We start from the raw sequence: 22,174 nt of genomic DNA on the forward strand, positions 1-22,174 counted from the left end.
ACTGCTACTATAGCCGCCATCACACCTACAGGAGATGTCATCCAACTTACCGGTCACGTCCGTTCATGTCGCTATTCACCACTCATTCATTGCTCCTATAGCACAAGTCTGATGTGATATTTTATAGTTTGGGGTAAGTGGATTGTACATCCCCTTTGGAAGCTGCTTTATTAAAACATAATATCCCAATTCATCAATTATGCTTTTTTATTATTATTAAGACCCTTTATTTTTATTTTGTGGTATTTGTTGATGTTTTTTTGCTCCAAATTCTTCAAAATTGCAAATGCACTTCATGAATTTTGTGCAAAATGAAAAATTCTTTGTTTGTCTTTAACTTTTTTTGTGCCTTTTTCTAGCAAAAAGTTGTAAGTTCCATTAAAATGTGTCGCAAGTAGCTGTAATATTAGTACAAGAATTACTGCTGTAAGAAGAAATCACTTCGGGAGAACTAGAATTAATTTGTTCAAACATTTAGAGACTTTTTAAATGTCATAATTGATAAACTGACTGCAAACATTTGGTACAAAAAACCATACCCACAGTGGTGAACGGCGGAAGACAACACATAAAGTACAATCCAAAAAGGGCAGAAATAAAAACAAGAAATTGGACTGGATATAACGACTGGAAATGTTGATGCGAGCGGCGACGTCACGGAATAATCATTTACATGAAGCGACTCTCCGCCGGATTAGTAATTACAGATAATTATTACAATCCTCTGCTGATGCCGACAATCCGCTCACGTCTCCTTTAGGGTATGTGCACACGTACTTGGGATTTCTCCGCAGTGGAGAACCGCTGTGGATTTACCGCGGATTTACCGCGGTTTTTCTGCGGTTTTACAACTGCGGATTTCTATTGAAACTGCTGCGGAATCCGCAGAAAGTGACATGCTGCGGAATGTAAACCGCTGCATTTCCGCGCGTTTTTTTCCGCAGCATGTGCACAGCGTTTTTTGTTTCCCTTAGGTTTACATTGCACTGTAAACTCATGGGAAACTGCTGCGGATCCGCAGCAAAATCCACATCATGTGCACAGACCCTTATAGAAAATACAAACTATTGTTTATTAGAAGCGGTGATTAATTTCATAATTGTCACATCACCGGTGTGGGGGAGGTGCAATTAGCAAAATGATCAGAGACCTCCATACAGGTGGTGTACACGGCAAGACATGTACCCCAAAGCCACAGAAAATAGATTGGGCCCCGGACCGCTGCCTGCTCCTTCTTCATGGCACTTACACCCTTGGTGGAGCCGTCACTTACCTGGATGGCGGCTGAAGCGCTCCAGGAATCATTCCAGCTGTCACTCAGCTTTCCCAGAGGCAGACGCGACGGCACAGATTTAAAAAAATAAAATATGGACTTTTTTTTTTAAGGAATAATTTCTCATTGTCTGTAATTTACCATTTTTTTTTCTTTAAAGCTCCTGAATTTGGAGATTTTGATGATGAGGGAGACGAGGAGTCGGCAGCAGAACAAACACTTCAACCTGAAGATCAAAGAGGAGACAAGCAGAGCGGCAAACGTCACTCCAGATCTCTGACCGAGGAGGATCAACCCATCAATGACTACGTGAGTGCAAGTAATGTATATCATGTACATAGTGAGGTGGCGGGGGAGGGGAGGCAGCATATTCCACCTCTAAAGACGCCCCTGTCATCTGCCACCCCCGCACATCCAAGGATCCACACCCTGCCGGAAGAATACAAGATGGATGGATAGATAGATAATAGAGAGATAACAGATAATCGATAGATAGATAATAGATAGATAACTGATAGATAATAGATAGAGAATAGATTATAGATAAATAATAGATAATAGTTATTTAATTGATAGATAATAGATAGATAACTGATAGATAATAGATAACAGATAATAGATTATAGATAAATAATAGATAATAGTTATATAATTGATAGATAATAGATAGATAAACACAACTAACATAGAAAATAGTTTCCCTAAATTCAAGGCAAAATGTCATTTTTATTGACTGGACGGTTGCAGTGATTGGACGGTTGCAGTGATTGGACAGCTGCAGTGATTGGACATTAGTTAGGACTGCTCTGATAAGGGTATACCGTGAAGATTGGTAGAGCAGCTTAATATACATTTTTTGCAAATAACGTATCAACCATATACCCTGTTTTTTACATCTTTTACTAGCACTTGCGGATTACTGCAACATTTTTTCAAACTGAGTGTTTTTGGTTTTACTATTCTCTTTTGTGTCTTCAGTGATTGGATGGCTGCAGTGATTGGACAGCCGCAGAGATTGGACGGCTGCAGTGATTGGACAGCCGCAGAGATTGGACGGCTGCAGTGATTGGACGGTTGCAGTGATTGGATGGTTGCAGTGATTGGATGGCTGCAGTGATTGGACAGCCTCAGTGATTGGACGGCCGCAGTGATTGGACGGTTGCAGTGATTGGACGGTTGCAGTGATTGGATGGCTGCAGTGATTGGACAGCCTCAGTGATTGGACGGCCGCAGTGATTGCACGGTTGCAGTGATTGGACGGCCGCAGTGATTGGACGGTTGTAGTGATTGGATGGCTGCAGTGATTGGACAGCCTCAGTGATTGGATGGCCGCAGTGATTGGATGGTTGCAGTGATTGGACAGCCGCAGTGATTGGACGGTTGCAGTGATTGGATGGTTGCAGTGATTGGACGGCCGCAGTGATTGGATGCAGCCTAGCATGTACACTTTCTATGTGACGTCATTGCTGCAGTCAAAACTCCAAGACCTGAGCAGTGGCGGGAGCCAGAGATGGATCCAGAAGGTCAGGTGTTGTCTCTGTTTGTTATTTTAGAGCATTTGGGGTCCACATTCCTGAAAGTGGAAACCCCCTTTAACCCTGCACCTTGCTGCACACGTCTGGGCCATTGCTGCGCCGGCTGTTGTCCTGAGGTATAGAATGTAAATGTGACGCATGCTGCGCGGCGTGCCGGCCGGGCTCTGCGCTGTTCTGCACACAGAGCTCCGCGGAGCCGCGCACAGCTGTGAGCAGCAGACGTTCCTCTGAACATCAATGTAAATAATGACTGCCGTCTCCTCTAATAGTTTTATGGAGGAGATCTGACGCCTTTGGAGTCAGAACATCTAGGAAAAATGCAAACAGGACTGATTCACAACCTGGATAATTAGGGAACAGTAGCGGCCGGTAAATGGATTAAAAAGGGAGAAGGAGAATAATAAACTGATGTATCCAGAATGTAACAGATCCGTGACAAAGGAACGAGCCTTTAATGTGGCGATAAGTAACCGTCAGCTCCGCGCTTTCATCAGCCCTTCATGTCTTTACTTGATAAAACACAAGGTGTTAAAAGGGAAAGTTAGAGATAAAACGCGAGCGCTGATGATAAAGTCCCACGCTCGGCTTTCATTCTCCGCTCGGCACCGTACATCAAGCGCCAACAGCGCGACAGATGGGTCATCAATATTCATCATATATGTGTCACGGCCGTCATATACGTCTTGGCTCCACTTTACTGATCCGGGAAGAAGTCTGTGATGGTCGAATAGAGACGTCGCCCCATGTAGGAGAGAGAAGACCAACGTGGACTCGCAAGGTGACAAAACGATAGATCTACGACACATGCGGGACCAAGAGCTGGAAACATCCAATGGCTTCATCAACTTCCCAATATTCCAATCACCGGCCTCAATCTGCAGGCCCCCGGGTTATGGCGCGAGCTCTGGAGACCACCAGGAATGTGGCACTATTTATTTGTTACACATCTATGGATTAATTCTCTGCCTGCGAGGATTGGACGGGTTGTTCCGTCATCTGGGAGAATTTCATATCAGTAGCAGCTTTTCAGATTTACTTAGAAGATTGGGGACGTGTTTAACCCTTATGTCACCCGCTGTATATAGAGTCATAGAATCCTAGAATGTTAGAGTTGGAAGGGACCTCCTGGGTCATCAGGACCTCCTGGGTCATCGTGTCCAACCCCCTGCTCAATGCTGGACCTACTAAACCATCTCAGACAGATGTCTGTCCGGCCTCTGTGTGAAGACTTCCATTGAAGGAGAACTCACCACCTCTTGTGGCCGCCTGTCCCACTCATTGATCACCCTCACTGTGAAAAACGTTTTCTAATATCTAATCTGTATCTTCTCCCATTCAGTTTCATCCCATTGCTTCTAGTCTTTCCATGTGCAAATGAGAATAAGGATGATCCCTCTACACTGTGACAGCCCTTCAGATATTTGTAGACAGCTATTAAGTCTCCTCTTAGTCTTATTTTTTCCAGCTAAACATTCCCAGATCCTTTAACCATTCCTCGTAGGACATACAGTGGGTACAGAAAGTATTCAGACGCCTTTAAATTTTTCACTCTTTTTCATTGCAGCCATTTGGTAAATTCAGAAAAGTTCCTTTTTTCTCATTAATGTACACTCTGCACCCCATCTTGACTGAAAATAACAGAAATGTAGAAATTTTTGAAAATTTATTAAAAAAGAAATACTGAAATATCACATGGTCATAAGTCTTCAGCCCTTTTGCTCAGTATTGGGTAGAAGCCCCTTTTGAGCTCGTACAGCCAGGAGTCTTCTTGGGAATGATGGAACGTGTTTTTCCCCCCTGGATTTGGGGATCCTCGGCCATTCTTCCTTGCGGATCCTCTCCAGTTCCGTCAGGTTGGATGGTGAACGTTGGTGGACGCCATTTTCAGGTCTCTCCAGAGATGCTCCATTGGGTTTAGGTCAGGGCTCTGGCTGGGCCGGTCAGGAATGGTCACAGAGTTGTTCTGAAGCCGCTCCTTTGTTATTTTAGCTGTGTGCTTAGCATCATTGTCTTGTTGGAAGGTGAACCTTCGGCCACATCAGAGGTCCAGATCACTCTGGAAGAGGTTTTCATCCAGGATATCTCTGTACTTGGCTGCATTCATGTTTCCTTCAATTACAACCAGTCGTCCTGTCCCTACAGCTGAAAAACACCCCCATAGCATGATGCTGCCACCACCATGCTTCAATGTGCGGATTGTATTGGGCAGGTGATGAGCAGTGCCTGGTTTTCCCCAAACATACCGCTTAGAATTATCACCAGAAAGGTCTATCTTCATCTCATCAGACCAGATAATCTTATTTCTCATGGGAGTCCTTCATGTGTTTTATAGCAAACTCTATGCGGCTTTCATATGTCTTGCACTGAGGAGAGGCTTCCGTCGGCCACTCTGCCATAAAGGCCTGACTGGTGGAGGCTGCAGTGATGGGTGACTTTGTGGACCTTTCTCCCATCTCCCTACTGCATCTCTGGAGCTCAGCCACAGTGATCTTGGGGTTATTCTTTACCTCTCACCAAGGCTCTTCTACTACGATTGCTCAGTTTGGCTGGACGGCCGGGTCTAGGAAGACTTCTGGTGGTCCCAAACTTCTTCCATTTAAGGATTATGGAGGCCACTGTGCTCTTAGGAACCTTCAGTACTGCAGATATTCTGTTGTAACCTTGGCCAGATCTGTGCCTTGCCACAATTCTGTCTCTGAGCTTCTTGGCCAGTTCCTTTGACCTCATGATTCTCATTTGGTCTGACATGCACTGTGAGCTGTGAGGTCTTATATAGACAGGTGTGCGCCGCTCCAAATCAAGTCCTATCAGTGTAATTACACACAGCTGGACTCCAATAAAGGAGAAGAACCACCTCAAGGAGGATCACAAGGAAATGGACAGCATGTGACTTACATAGGAGTGTCTGAGCAAAGGGTCTGAATACTTAGGACCATGTGATATTTCAGTTTTTCTGTTTTAATAAATTTACAAAAATTTCTACATTTCAGTTTTTTTCAGTCAAGATGGGGTGCAGAGTGCACATTAATGAGAAAAAAATGAACTTTTTAGAATTTACCAAATGGCTGCAATGAAACAAAGAGTGAAAAATGTAAAGGGGTCTGAATACTTTTCGTACCCACTGTAGTTTGCAGTCCGCTCACCATCCTGGTCGCTCTCCTCTGAACTTGCTCCAGTTTGTTGATGTCTTTTTCAAAATGTGGTGCCCAGAACTGGACTCAGTATTCCAGATGAGGTCTGACCAAGGAGGAGTAGAGGGGGATTATTACTTCAAGTGATCTAGACTCTATGCTTCTGTTAATACATCCTAGAACTGTTTGCCTTTTTTGATGCTGCATAACCCTGTTGACTCATGAGAGGTCTGTGATCCGTTAGTATAACAAAGTCTTTTGTACACGTGCTGTTGCTTAGTTCTGCCATTATGTAGATGTAATTTTCGTTTTTCTTGCCCAGATGTAGAATCTTGCATTTCTCCCTATTAATATAATTATATAGGTTATAGCAGCTTGCTCTATATTACTATATGTTAGACAGTGCCAAAATTATAGTAGCTCACTTCGTATTACTATATGTTAGACAATGCCCAGCTTAGTGCAGCTCACTCCATATTACTGTGTTAGACAGTGCCCAGGTTATAGCAGCTCACTGCATATTACTATATGTTAGACAATGCCCAGGTTATAGCAGCTCACTTCATATTACTGTGTTAGACAGTGCCCAGGTTATAGCAGCTCACTGCATATTACTATATGTTAGACAGGGCCCAGGTTATAGCAGCTCACTGCATATTACTATATGTTAGACAGTGCCCAGGTTATAGCAGGATGACTCCGGTGTATGGGTTATGTCATGTCCTGATTTTCCTCCTGTGTCCTGTGTGAATTTCTGCTCGTTGTGTGATGACACCAGCGCCTCCGTTGGCTCTTGTCTTGCTCGGAGCTGGCGCAGGTCCTTTCAGTACAGCCTCTGCCACCTTTTTGACTGTGAGAGGTAGGACTTTAGGACTTTAGGACTTTGATGCATCTGCTTTTACATCTCAGCCTTCAGAAACACATCACAGCGGATGAGATGCGCCTTGTTTGTTCATTTCAGTTGTCGTATAAAGTGTTAATCTAATTAAAACGCCGTTATCACACAACAAAGCCGCCGCCGCCACTCTGATGATATTTTCGGATAATTTAAGGAAGAAAATAATAGGATGTACAGTTAGGGCCAGAAATATTTGGACAGTGACACAAGTTTTGTTATTTTAGCTGTTTACAAAAACATGTTCAGAAATACAATTATATATATAATATGGGCTGAAAGTGCACACTCCCGGCTGCAATATGATAGTTTCCACATCCAAATCGGAGAAAGGGTTTAGGAATCATAGCTCTGTAATGCATAGCGTCCTCTTTTTCAAGGGACCAAAAGTAATTGGACAATGGACTCTAAGGGCTGCAATTAACTCTGAAGGCGTCTCCCTCGTTAACCTGTAATCAATGAAGTAGTTAAAAGGTCAGGGGTGGATTCCAGGTGTGTGGTTTTGCATTTGGAAGCTGTTGCTGTGAGCAGACAACATGCGGTCAAAGGAACTCTCAATTGAGATGAAGCAGAACATCCTGAGGCTGAAAAAAAAGAAAAAATCCATCAGAGAGATAGCAGACATGCTTGGAGTAGCAAAATCAACAGTTGGGTACATTCTGAGAAAAAAGGAATTGACTGGTGAGCTTGGGAACTCAAAAAGGCCTGGGCGTCCACGGATGACAACAGTGGTGGATGATCGCCGCATACTTAATTTGGTGAAGAAGAACCCGTTCACAACATCAACTGAAGTCCAGAACACTCTCAGTGAAGTAGGTGTATCTGTCTCTAAGTCAACAGTAAAGAGAAGACTCCATGACAGTAAATACAAAGGGTTCACATCTAGATGCAAACCATTCATCAATACCAAAAATAGACAGAAAAACACCTCAAGAAGCCAGCTCAGTTCTGGAAAAGTATTCTATGGACAGATGAGACAAAGATAAACCTGGACCAGAATGATGGGAAGAAAAAAGTTTGGAGAAGAAAGGGAACGGCACATGATCCAAGGCACACCACATCCTCTGTAAAACATGGTGGAGGCAACGTGATGGCATGGGCATGCATGGCTTTCAATGGCACTGGGTCACTTGTGTTTATTGATGACATAAGAGCAGACAAGAGTAGCCGGATGAATTCTGAAGTGTACCGGGATATACTTTCAGCCCAGATTCAGCCAAATGCTGCAAAGTTGATTGGACGGCGCTTCATAGTACAGATGGACAATGACCCCAAGCATACAGCCAAAGCTACCCAGGAGTTCATGAGTGCCAAAAAGTGGAACATTCTGCAATGGCCAAGTCAATCTCCAGATCTAAACCCAATTGAGCATTTCACTTGCTCAAATCCAGACTTAAGACGGAAAGACCCACAAACAAGCAAGACCTGAAGGCTGCGGCTGTAAAGGCCTGGCAAAGCATTAAGAAGGAGGAAACCCAGCGTTTGGTGATGTCCATGGGTTCCAGACTTAAGGCAGTGATTGCCTCCAAAGGATTTGCAACAAAATATTGAAAATAAAAATATTTTGTTTGGGTTATGTTTATTTGTCCAATTACTTTTGACCTCCTAAAATGTGGAGTGTTTGTAAAGAAATGTGAACAATTCCTACATTTTCTATCAGATATTTTTGTTCAACCCTTCAAATTAAACGTTACAATCTGCACTTGAATTCTGTTGTAGAGGATTCATTTCAAATCCAATGTGGTGGCATGCAGAGCCCAACTCGCGAAAATTGTGTCACTGTCCAAATATTTCTGGCCCTAACTGTATCAGTGCAATGAATACAAACCTGCAGAAAAACGAGCCGCCGTCAGTATGTGACGGAGTCGCTTCACAGCACACTCAGGGGGCACTTACTTTTTCACACCTTGCTTTTGGGGGTCCCCAGATCTCTGCTTGCTGATAGTAGATATAACAATTCTTGTTTTTATCTGGTACACATCTAGTTTTGCTGACAGCAGATGGATTTGTTACAATGTGTCAGCCCAGAGGAAGGACGTGCCGTGTATTTGTGAGGGGCACCAGGACCGTAGTTGTGGCCCCCAATGACAGCTGCTGGAGCACACCCTGGCCCAGCGACACAAACATACACTGTCCCATTTGCGGCATACCTTCTGTAATGTCTCCTGCACCATCAGGGTCCCGTCTGGTCTGCTGTGGCTTCACTCCTGCTGGTTCACACAAAGAGAGACAGAGTCCAGTTTCAACGTATAACAGACACTTTACTTGAATTCTTTCACAGTACGTCCAGTTCAGTTACAGCAATTTCACAAGGAACATCACAGTATACATCCTTGTCTTTTCCTGTGCTTTTCCCTACTTCTTCCAGAATGCACCTGGGTCATACCGTTTCATCCGGTACCGCAGCGCTCCTTCTGTCCAGCTTCACTACCTTTAGGAATTCCCCAGTCCGTTTTACCCCAGACATAAGGGCATCTGCCCATATAGTAAACTGCCATATCTTGGTGCTGCCCTGCATTCTACTGTTGCTGTTTCCTTCAGTTTCCAAGCTCTGGACATCTGGGCTCTCAGCTTCAAATGCTACGGGGCCCACAATGTTGCCCAGTTTCTAAGGCCCTTCTGGACTGTCTGGGCTCCCTGGGTCTACACACTAAATACAGGAAATGCTCCTGTCTTATCCACAGTAGACCCCTCCTATATTAACTAGTTGTTATCCTTATACTCTCTAGTCCTAATGTGCCCCCTCTAGTGGGATAACCTGGTACTGCACTCTCCCTATATACAATAGAAGCATTACAATATATAACCATATATACAGAGTGGTACATTTACATTAGCCAAACGCTTAACCGGGACATGTGTGAGGTTTAGAGCAGTCTTTGTAACCCCTTATATATTCAGTAGCGTGGCCATGCAAAGCTTTATGGGTCTTACAGGGAAGGGGCAAAGCCAAAATGATGATCGGGCCGATCCTTCTGGTTGTGAACATGAGGCCACATCTATACAGATACACATTTAGGAAATGTTCCCCTGGTGTCTGCTCTGCCGGGAGCAGGTGGGAGAGCGTGAGGAGCCGAGCAGATGGATCTGTAGGTTGTGAGACGAGATTCCGTGAGATCTGTAGTGAATTTAATGCCTGTTCTTTTATGCTTAGGAGTAGAGACGAGTGAACCCGAACTTAAAACGCCAACGTCCCTGACAGTCCTTCACAATGGTCGGAGTCCGGGGGGAAGACCATTGCAGAGAGAGAATTTTCTGTCTCAAAAGTTCTTGTCCCCATTGTATTCAATGAGGTTCTGGTTCAAGTTTGTGTACAGTTCTGGTACCTGAGCCCAACTTTAGAGTAAAGTTCGTGTTTGGCACCATAACCCGAACTTCCACGGGTCCACTCCTCACGACTTAGGAGTCCAAGAGGTGGTCAGAGATAACTGTCAGTCATTACTAGGGGCCACCCAATGGACCCCTCTGCATAGAAACCCACGGGCTTAGATGCATAAAAGTCATATAGAATCTTTTCCTACAATCCTACTATGTATCAATCTGCTGCATCTTCTCTATAATCTGCTGCCTAGTCCATTATAGCATGGCAGGTTCACTCTCCATTCATGTCATTCATTATGTGCAGACACGCGGCAGCGAGGATAAATCCGTCCAGTACATCCCCCAGACTCTGCCGTGTGGCCCGGACCTCCTGTTCCTAATCACAGGACCCACTTGTCTGTAGGTGACACCATCAGCGCCACGTGTAAATGTCCCTCTGCTGTACGGCTGACAGACACAATGGTTTTCTCCTGTCTCCGCCGCACTCCATGCTGATCCATCATTTGCTCTATATAATATCAGTGATTATAAAAAATAAATATAAAAAAACAAAAATGTATATATAGAATATAAAAAATAATTATATAAAAAAAAAAATGAACCAACATGCAGAATATGACTGAAAATCATAAAAGAACCATAAGTGGAAGCTACAATGTATCCACCGCTGGATTCATTACTGACAATCGCTGGACTGTAGCGAACAAGTGAAGAGCTGAACAGCGACGTCGTCCTTCACTGCAGAAATCACGATCAGTGACGGCGACCCCGGCATGTTCGCACAACATAAGAAAAATCCACTTCACCTGTTTACTGACATCTAAAATATTATATTTAGGCCACGTTCACACTATGTGGTCAGTATTTTACATCAGTATAAGCCAAAACCAGGAGAGGAACAATCAGAGGAGACATCTAATAGAAACTCGTCACCACTTCTGTATTATCGCCCTCCTGGAAACAAATACTGATGAGAAATACTGACCCAATACTGAGCATGTGAACGTGGCCAAAAGTGCTATTTCCATCTGCTAAAGTGATGGCAAAACTGTAGTGTCCGATCTCTGGGACCCTCATTGATCCTGTACAGAAAGGGGCTGCACCACTGATTAATCCCTGTGGTCATTTCACAGTACTTTCCTTCACAGCAGCACTCCCAGCTGCCACAGCTTCAGCTAGCCCAACTACTGGCCCCACTACTAGCCCAAACTAGCCCCACTACTAAGCCCCACTACTAGCCCCACTACTAGCCAATACTAGGCCAATTACTAGCCCCACTACTAGCCCAACTACCAAGCCCAACTACTAGCCCAACTACCAAGCCCAACTACTAGCCCAACTACCAAGCCCAACTACTAAGCCCACTACTAGCCCCACTACTAGCCCAACTACTAGCCCAACTACCAAGCCCAACTACTAAGCCCACTACTAGCCCCACTACTAGCCAATACTAGGCCAACTACTAGCCCCACTACTAGCCCCACTACTAGCCCCACTACCAAGCCCAACTACTAGCCCAACTACCAAGCCCAACTACTAGCCCAACTACTAAGCCCACTACTAGCCCCACTACTAGCCCAACTACTAGCCCAACTACCAAGCCCAACTACTAAGCCCACTACTAGCCCCACTACTAGCCAATACTAGACCCACTACTAGCCCCACTACTAGGCCCACTACTAAGCCCACTACTAAGCCCACTACTAGCCCCACTACCAGCCCCACTACTAGCCCCACTACTAGCCCCACTACTAGGCCCACTACTAGACCCACTACTAGCCCCACTACTAGACCCACTACTAGCCCCACTACTAGACCCACCACTAAGCCCACTACTAGCCCCACTACCAGCCCCACTACTGGCCCCACTATTAGCCCCATTACCAGTGCCACTACTAGCCCCACTAATAGCCCCACTACTAGCCCTACTACTGGCCCCATTACTAGCCCCACTTCCAGCCCCACTACTAGCCCCACTACCAGCCCCACTACTAGCCCCATTACCAGTGCCACTACTAGCCCCATTACCAGTGCCACTACTAGCCCCATTACCAGTGCCACTACTAGCCCCACTACTAAGCCCACTACCAGCCCCATTACTAGCCCCATTACCAGCCCCACTACTAGCCCCACTACTGGCCCCATTACTAGCCCCACTACTGGCCCCATTACTAGCCCCACTACTGGCCCCACTACTGGCCCCACTACTAGCCCCACTACTAGGCCCACTACTAGACCCACTACTAGCCCCACTACTAGACCCACTTCTAAGCCCACTACTAGCCCCACTACCAGCCCCACTACTGGCTCCATTACTAGCCCCACTATTAGCCCCATTACCAGTGCCACTACTAGCCCCACTACTGGCCCCATAACTAGCCCCACTACTAGCCCTACTACTGGCCCCATTACTAGCCCCACTTCCAGCCCCACTACTAGCCCCACTACCAGCCCCACTACTAGCCCCACTACTAGCCCCATTACCAGTGCCACTACTAGCCACACTACTAAGCCCACTACCAGCCCCATTACTAGCCCCATTACCAGCCCCACTACTGGCCCCATTACTAGCCCCACTACTGGCCCCATTACTAGCCCCACTACTGGCCCCACTACTGGCCCCACTACTAGCCCCACTACTAGCCCCATTACCAGTGCCACTACTAGCCCCACTACTAAGCCCACTACCAGCCCCATTACTAGCCCCATTACCAGCCCCACTACTAGCCCCACGACTGGCCCCATTACTAGCCCCACTATTGGCCCCACTACTGGCCCCACTACTGGCCCCACTACTAGCCCGACTCCTGGCCCCATTACTAGCCCAACTCCTGGCCCCACTACTAGCCCCACTACCAGCCCCACTACTAGCACCATTACCAGTGCCACTACCGGCCCCACTACTGGCCCCATTACTAGCCCGACTCCTGGCCCCATTACTAGCCCGACTCCTGGCCCCATTACTTGCCCCTCTACCAGCCCCACTAGTTCAGACTGTGGATCGCATTGCTTTCCCTGAGATACGTGGAGTGTCGGCTGCCACAGTGACTGCAGGGGGCGCTATCAGCACCTCTCATCTCTAATTGTCAGGCTCTGGGATATTATTTACATTGAATTATTCAGATGTCGATTATAATAATGATGCAAAGTATAATAATAATAAACTCTGCGCTCCAGGAGATATGACCGGCCCAGTTATGATGCTGCTGTCGCGGGTGCAGAGATTATTTCAGGTTTCTCTATTTTTTCTGACAGTTGATTATAATCTAATAAACATCTACAGGGGAAATTGGCCTGAAATTAACTTCAGTGCGGAGAGCATCGCTGCATTTTCCGATAATTAATTTATTACATTCGCTGCTGGGAGTTCATTTACGCCATCAATGTCTCCGGCGCAGGCAGAATCTGTACATAAGATTAGGGTCTTTTTTACTCCGGCAGTTGTCACGATGTCTCCGGCCTTATGTTATACTTACATGTATGCAGAGCTCTGGTCTCCTGTTACGGAAATCTCAAATCTTTCAAGAAAATAGTTTTTAGAAGTTTACCAGATCTCTGCTTGCTGGTAGTGAATAGAAACAGTCAGGTTTACGTCCAGGCCTGATGGTTCACATCGCTGAGGGTTCATTATATCCAGTCTAGACAATCCACTGAAAACATTTCTCCTGCACTACAATGTATCAGGGTAAATAAAATGTATCGGACTGGAAGTCAGGCAGCTTACCTAACAGAAAATTATCTAGAGACTTACTGGAGTTCTCCAGTGCTAACATATTGATTTCCCACCCATAAAATGCACTGCTCAAAAAAGTAAAGGGAACACTAAAATCCCACATCCTAGATATCACTGAATGAAATATTCCAGTTGTAAATCTTTATTCATTACATAGAGGAATGTGTTGAGAACAATAAAATCTAAAAATGATCAACGTAAATCACAACTAATATCCCACGGAGGTCTGGAGTTGGAATGATGATCAAAATCAAAGTGGAAAATGAAGTTACAGGCTGATCCAACTTCAGTGGAAATGCCTCAAGACAAGGAAATGATGCTCAGTAGTGTGTGTGGCTTCCACGTGCCTGTATGACCTCCCTACAACGCCTGGGCATGCTCCTGATGAGGCGGCAGATGGTCTCCTGAGGGATCTCCTCCCAGACCTGGACTAAAGCATCCGCCAACTCCTGGACAGTCTGTGGTGCAACATGACGTTGGTGGATGGTGCGAGACATGATGTCCCAGATGTGCTCAATCGGATTCAGGTCTGAGGAACGGGCGGCCAGTCCATAGCTTCAATGCCTTCATCTTGCAGGAACTGCTGACACTCCAGCCACATGAGGTCTGGCATTGTCCTGCATTAGGAGGAACCCAGGACCAACCCCACCAGCATATGGTCTCACAAGGGGTCTGAGGATCTCATCTCGGTACCTAATGGCAGTCAGGCTACCTCTGGCGAGCACATGGAGGGCTGTGCGGCCCTCCAAAGAAATGCCACCCCACACCATTACTGACCCACTGCCAAACCGGTCATGCTAAAGGATGTTGCAGGCAGCAGATCGCTCTCCACGGCATCTCCAAACTCTGTCACGTCTGTCACATGTGCTCAGTGTGAACCTGCTTTAATCTGTGAAGAGCACAAGGCGCCAGTGGCGAATTTGCCAATCCTGGTGTTCTGTGGCAAATGCCAAGTGTCCTCCACGGTGTTGGGCTGTGAACACAACCCCCATCTGTGGACGTCGGGCACTCAGACCATCCTCAAGAAGTCAGTTTATAACCGTTTGTGCAGACACATGCACATTTGTGGCCTGCTGGAGGTCATTTTGCAGGGTTCTAGCAGTGCTCCTCCTGTTTCTCCTTGCACAAAGGCTGAGGTAGCGGTCCTGCTGCTGGGTTGTTGCCCTCCTACAGCCCCCTCCACATCTCCTGGTAGCGCCTCCAGCCTCTGGACACTATGCTGACAGACACCACAAACCTTCTTGCCACAGCTTGCATTGATGTGTGTTGTGAATTCCGCTCTTGGGCTCCCTCCGGTGGTTGTAAGTAGCATTTTTGTGAGTTCTGCTCTTTGGCTCCCTCCTGTGGTTTTGAGTGGTTTGGCTGCTTCTTGGATTTAGCTTCAGCAGCTGTTTTCACTGCTCGTCTTTCTGGCTCGGCTATATTAGTCTGGCCTTATCCCTCATTCAAGCCAGTTGTCAATTGTTCCTGCCTGGAGTCATTGCTCTTAGGACTTTCCTGACACTCTGACCAGTTCATCAAAGCTAAGTCCTTGCTTGTCCTTTTGCGGTTCTCTTGTTTTGGACTTTGTTGTTCAGCTCTTTCTTTGTTTTTGTTCTTTTGTCCAGCTTTTCAGTATGGATCTATTCAGTTAATCTGGAAGCTCTGGGCAGCAGAGTTTGCCCTCCACACCTTTAGTCAGGTGTGGAGATTTTTGCATTTCTCTGCGGTGGACTTTTTCTAGTTTTTATTACTGACCGCACAGCGTTCTGTTTTGTACTATTTCTATCTAGCTAGAAGTGGCCTCCTGTGCTAAATCTTGTTTCATACTACGTATGTCATTTCCTTCTCCTCTCACAGTCATTACTTGTGGGGGGCTAATCTATCCTTTGGGGATTTTCTCTGAGGCAAGATAGTTTTTCTGCTTATATCTTTAGGGGTAGTTAGCTCTTAGGCTGTGACGAGATGCCTAGGCAGAGTTAGGAGCATTTCACGGCTACTTCTAGTGTTGTGTTGAGCTTAGGGACTGCGGTCAGTACAGTTACCACCTGCTCAGAGCTAGACGCATGTCGCTCCCTAATCACCAGATCATAACAGTACAACTGGCCAAAAATGAGCTGAATGCCTCTTAAAAGAAGGAAGAGAAAAAGAGTTCTGAGCCATTTTTTTTTTCTTTAGTTTGTTTTGTCTTTTTCCTTCCTCTTGATCTCTGGGTGATTAGGGATTTGGATGCAGGCATGGATGTTCAGGGTTTTTTTCTCGTGTGGATCAGCTTGCTGCAAGAGTACAGAGTATTCAAGATTATCTGGTTCAGACTCCGGCCTTAGAGCCTAGAATTCCTACTCCGGATTTGTTTTACGGGGATAGATCTAAGTTTTTGAACTTTAAAAATAACTGCAAATTGTTTTTTGCTCTGAAACCCCGTTCCTCTGGTGATCCCATTCAGCAAGTAAAGATAGTTATTTCTCTGCTGCGTGGCGACCCTCAGGACTGGGCATTCTCTCTTGAGTCAGGGGATCTGGCATTGCTCAATATAGATGCATTCTTTCAATCGATCGGATTATTGTATGACGAACCTAACTCTGTAGAGCATGCTGAGAAAACCCTGTTGGCCCTGTGTCAGGGTCAGGAAGCGGCAGAATTATACTGCCAGAAATTTAGAAAATGGTCTGTGCTCACTAAATGGAATGAGGACGCTCTGGCAGCAATTTTCAGAAAGGGTCTTTCTGAAGCCCTTAAAGATGTTATGGTGGGCTTTCCTACGCCTGCCGGTTTGAACGAATCTATGTCTCTGGCCATTCAGATTGATCGGCGCCTGCGCGAACGCAAAGTGGTGCACCATATGGCAGTGTCCTCTGAGCAAAGTCCTGAGCCTATGCAGTGTGATAGGATTTTGACTAGAGCGGAACAGAGGGGATACAGACGTCAGAATGGGCTGTGTTTTTACTGTGGTGATTCTGCTCATACTGTTTCTGATTGCCCTAAGCGTATTAAGAGGGTCGCTAGATCTGTTACCATTAGTACTGTGCAGCCTAAGCTTCTCCTGTCTGTGACCCTGATTTGCTCATTGTCATCTTTTTCTGTCATGGCATTTGTGGATTCAGGCGCTGCTCTGAACTTAATGGACTTAGAATTCGCCAGGCGCTGTGGTTTTTCTTTGCAGCCTTTGCAGAGTCCCATACCCTTGAGGGGTATTGATGCTACACCATTGGCCAAGAATAAACCTCAGTACTAGACGCAGATGACTATGTGCATGGCTCCTGCACATCAGGAAGATTGCCGTTTTCTGGTGTTGCATAATTTACATGATGTTGTTGTACTGGGTTTTCCATGGTTACAGGAACATAATCCGGTGCTGGATTGGAAATCAATATCTGTGACTAGTTGGGGTTGTCAAGGGATACATAGTGACGCTCCTTTGATGTCAATTTCCTCTTCCCCCTCTCCTGAGGTCCCTGAGTTTTTGTCGGATTTCCAGGATGTATTTGATGAGCCCAAGTCCAGTTCCCTTCCTCCACATAGGGATTGTGATTGTGCTATTGACTTGATTCCTGGCTGTAAGTTCCCTAAGGGCCGACTTTTCAATCTGTCTGTACCAGAGCATGCCGCCATGCGGAGTTATGTTAAGGAGTCTTTGGAGAAAGGGCATATTCGGCCGTCTCCGTCACCATTGGGAGCGGGATTCTTTTTTGTTGCCAAGAAGGATGGCTCCTTGAGACCCTGTATTGATTATCGCCTTCTTAATAAGATCACGGTCAAATTCCAATATCCTTTACCTTTGCTCTCTGATTTGTTTGCTAGGATTAAGGGGGCTAGTTGGTTTACCAAGATTGACCTTCGAGGGGCATATAATCTTGTTCGTATTAAACAGGGTGACGAATGGAAGACTGCATTTAATATGCCCGAAGGCCATTTTGAATACCTTGTGATGCCATTTGGGCTCTCAAATGCTCCATCTGTATTTCAGTCCTTTATGCATGATATTTTCCACAATTATCTTGATAAATTCATGGTTGTATATTTGGATGATATTTTGATTTTTTTCCGATGATTGGGAGTCTCATGTGAAACAGGTCAGGATGGTGTTCCAGATCCTTCGTGATAATGCTTTATTTGTGAAGGGGTCTAAGTGCCTATTTGGAGTTCAGAAGGTCTCTTTTTTGGGGTTTATTTTTTCTCCCTCATCTATAGAAATGGATCCGGTTAAGGTTCAGGCCATTCATGATTGGATTCAGCCCACATCTGTGAAGAGCCTTCAGAAATTTTTGGGCTTTGCTAATTTTTATCGCCGTTTCATTGCCAACTTCTCTAGTGTGGTCAAACCCCTGACCGATTTGACGAAGAAAGGCGCTGATGTGACTAATTGGTCCTCTGAGGCTGTTGAGGCCTTTCAGGAGCTGAAACGCCGATTTACTTCTGCCCCTGTGTTGCGTCAACCGGATGTTTCTCTTCCTTTTCAGGTTGAGGTTGACGCTTCTGAGATTGGGGCAGGGGCCATTTTGTCACAGAGGAATTCTGATGGTTCCTTGATGAAGCCATGTGCCTTCTTTTCCCGAAAGTTTTCGCCTGCGGAACGCAATTATGATGTCGGCAATCGGGAGTTGTTGGCTATGAAGTGGGCATTTGAGGAGTGGCGACATTGGCTTGAGGGGGCCAAGCACCGTATTGTGGTCCTGACCGATCATAAGAATCTGATTTACCTTGAGTCGGCCAAACGACTGAATCCTAGACAGGCTCGATGGTCCCTGTTTTTCTCCCGTTTTGATTTTGTGGTCTCATATCTTCCAGGATCTAAGAATGTTAAGGCGGATGCTCTCTCTAGGAGTTTTTTGCCGGATTCTCCTGGAGTCCTTGAGCCGGTTGGCATTCTTAAGGAAGGGGTGATTCTTTCTGCCATCTCCCCTGATTTGCGGCGGGTGCTTCAGGAATTTCAGGCTGATAGGCCTGACCGCTGTCCAGTGGGGAAGCTGTTTGTTCCTGATGGATGGACAAGTAAGGTGATTTCTGAGGTCCATTGTTCAGTGTTGGCTGGCCATCCTGGGATTTTTGGTACCAGAGATTTGGTTGCTAGGTCCTTTTGGTGGCCTTCCTTGTCGCGTGATGTCCGTGCTTTTGTGCAGTCCTGTGGGACTTGCGCCCGAGCCAAGCCTTGCTGTTCCCGCGCTAGTGGGTTGCTTTTGCCTTTGCCGGTCCATGAGAGGCCTTGGTTGCATATTTCCATGGATTTTATTTCGGATTTTCCTGTGTCCCAGAGGATGTCTGTTATCTGGGTGGTTTGTGACCGGTTCTCTAAAATGGTCCATCTGGTACCTTTGCCTAAATTGCCTTCCTCCTCTGATTTGGTTCCATTGTTCTTTCAGCATGTGGTTCGTTTGCATGGCATTCCGGAGAATATTGTGTCTGACAGAGGTTCCCAGTTTGTTTCCAGGTTTTGGCGGGCCTTTTGTGCTAGGATGGGTATTGATTTGTCTTTTTCTTCGGCGTTGCATCCTCAGACCAATGGCCAAACTGAGTGAACTAATCAGAGCTTGGAAACCTATTTGAGATGCTTTGTGTCTGCTGATCAGGATGATTGGGTGACTTTCTTGCCGTTGGCCGAGTTTGCCCTTAATAATCGGGCTAGTTTGGCTACTTTGGTTTCGCCTTTCTTTTGTAATTTTGGTTTCCATCCTCGTTTTTCTTCAGGGCAGGTTGAGCCTTCTGATAGTCCTGGTGTTGATTCTGTGATGGACAGGTTAAAGCGGATTTGGGCTCATGTGGTGGACAATTTGACGTTGTCCCAGGAAAAGGCTCAGCGTTTTGCTAACCGCCGTCGGTGTGTTGGTCCTCGGCTTCGTGTGGGGGATTTGGTTTGGTTGTCCTCTCGTCATGTTCCTATGAAGGTTTCTTCCCCTAAGTTCAAGCCTCGGTTTATTGGTCCTTATAAAATTTCTGAGATTATCAATCCTGTGTCTTTTCGTTTGGCCCTTCCAGCCTCTTTTGCCATCCACAATGTTTTCCATAGATCTTTGTTGCGGAAATATGTGGTGCCCGTTGTTCCATCTGTTGATCCTCCTGCCCCGGTGTTGGTTGAGGGGGAGTTGGAATATGAGGTTGAGAAAATTTTGGATTCTCGTTTTTTGAGGCGGAAGCTTCAGTATCTTGTCAAGTGGAAGGGTTATGGCCAGGAGGATAATTCTTGGGTTGTTGCCTCCGATGTTCATGCCGCCGATTTGGTTCGTGCTTTTCATTTGGCTCATCCTGATCGGCCTGGGGGCTCTGGTGAGGGTTCGGTGACCCCTCCTCAAGGGGGGGGTACTGTTGTGAATTCCGCTCTTGGGCTCCCTCCGGTGGTTGTAAGTAGCATTTTTGTGAGTTCTGCTCTTTGGCTCCCTCCTGTGGTTTTGAGTGGTATGGCTGCTTCTTGGATTTAGCTTCAGCAGCTGTTTTCACTGATCGTCTTTCTGGCTCGGCTATATTAGTCTGGCCTTATCCCTCATTCAATGCCAGTTGTCAATTGTTCCTGCCTGGAGTCATTGCTCTTAGGACTTTCCTGACACTCTGACCAGTTCATTAAAGCTAAGTCCTTGCTTGTCCTTTTGCGGTTCTCTTGTTGTGGACTTTGTAGTTCAGCACTTTCTTTGTTTTTGTTCATTTGCCCAGCTTTTTAGTATGGATCTATTCAGTTAAGCTGGAAGCTCTTGGCAGCAGAGTTTGCCCTCCACACCTTTAGTCAGGTGTGGAGATTTTTGCATTTCTCTGCGGTGGCCTTTTTCTAGTTTTTTTTACTGCCCGCACAGCGTTCTGTTCTGTACTATTTCTATTTAGCTAGAAGTGGCCTCCTGTGCTAAATCTTGTTTCATACTACGTATGTCATTTCCTTCTCCTCTCACAGTCATTATTTGTGGGGGGCTAATCTATCCTTTGGGGATTTTCTCTGAGGCAAGATAGTTTTCCTGCTTCTATCTTTAGGGGTAGTTAGCTCTTAGGCTGTGACGAGATGCCTAGGCCGAGTTAGGAGCATTCCACGGCTACTTCTAGTGTTGTGTTGAGCTTAGGGACTGCGGTCAGTATAGTTGCCACCTGCTCAGAGCTATACGCATGTCGCTCCCTAATCACCAGATCATAACAGATGTGCCATCCTGGATGAGCCGCATGTTGCGTATTACGGAACCACTCAGCACCCAGAATATGTTGTGCAGTTATATGTATAATAGGTTCCATGTGAGATGCATGTCCCTAATGCACCTGCCCACAGGCTGCGCCCCTGGGCAGAGGGGACACGATATCCCCCTTTTGTCCGGCCCCCACTTTTGTAATTCCCACAGTAAATATCGGCAGGCTCCGGCCACCTGCGGCTATTGTAATGTATGTCTGGCCTGCGGCTTTTCTATTGGCCTGCCCTCTGTATCTGTGTGATATATTCTGTGTCCTGTGAGTAAAATACGTGGAGAAGCAGTGATCTTTTATATGCGCCCATGTAACCAAGCAATTCCAGCCAGCGTCCTTCATTCAGACTCCAGCCAAAGCAGAGTGGACCTCCTGAAACACGGGATGGTACTGAAAGAGGTACTCCAGCTTGGTAGACCCTGTTACACGACACTAACTGAGCCACTTGTGTGGGTTGTAGAGTCCGTCTCTTGCTACCACAAGTGTGAAAGCAAAACCAACATTCAAAAGTGACCAAAACATCAGCCAGAAAGCATTGGCACTGAGATGTGGTCTGTGGTCGGGTCTGAACGGTGACTGCGCCAATGACACACAGGAATATGCTCAGATATAAACCCTCCATTGTGGCTATGGTAGGATGCTGAAGGTTGTCCGCCTGCTGGAGGGTGAATCTACACCCCAATATCACACATGATAAGCTTAGATACATGGTCCAGCTGACAGTATCACACATGATAAGCTTAGATACATGGTCCAGCTGAGAGTATCACACATGATAAGCTTAGATACATGGTCCAGCTGACAGTATCACACATGATAAGCTTAGATACATGGTCCAGCAGACAGTATCACACATGATAAGCTTAGATACATGGTCCAGCAGACCGTATCACACATGATAAGCTTAGATACATGGTCCAGCTGAGAGTATCACACATGATAAGCTTAGATACATGGTCCAGCTGACAGTATCACACATGATAAGCTTAGATACATGGTCCAGCAGACCGTATCACACATGATAAGCTTAGATACATGGTCCAGCAGACAGTATCACACATGATAAGCTTAGATACATGGTCCAGCTGACCGTATCACACATGATAAGCTTAGATACATGGTCCAGCTGACAGTATCACACATGATAAGCTTAGATAC

At 46.0% G+C, this 22,174-nt stretch overlaps 1 protein-coding gene across 1 annotated transcript in view; it reads left to right on the forward strand.

Annotated features, from left to right (window-relative positions):
- The window catches only part of TNMD (tenomodulin), a 147,210-nt gene that overhangs the window by 98,027 nt on the left and 27,009 nt on the right, over positions 1–22,174 (forward strand). The window contains exon 6 of the mRNA XM_069746088.1: positions 1,434–1,582. Coding sequence (XP_069602189.1) covers positions 1,434–1,582 — 149 coding nt within the window. The remainder of the gene's footprint in view (positions 1–1,433; positions 1,583–22,174) is intronic.

The sequence above is a fragment of the Ranitomeya imitator genome, chromosome 2 (assembly GCF_032444005.1).
Source record: "Ranitomeya imitator isolate aRanImi1 chromosome 2, aRanImi1.pri, whole genome shotgun sequence".
In the NCBI taxonomy this organism is placed as follows: Eukaryota; Metazoa; Chordata; class Amphibia; order Anura; family Dendrobatidae; genus Ranitomeya; species Ranitomeya imitator.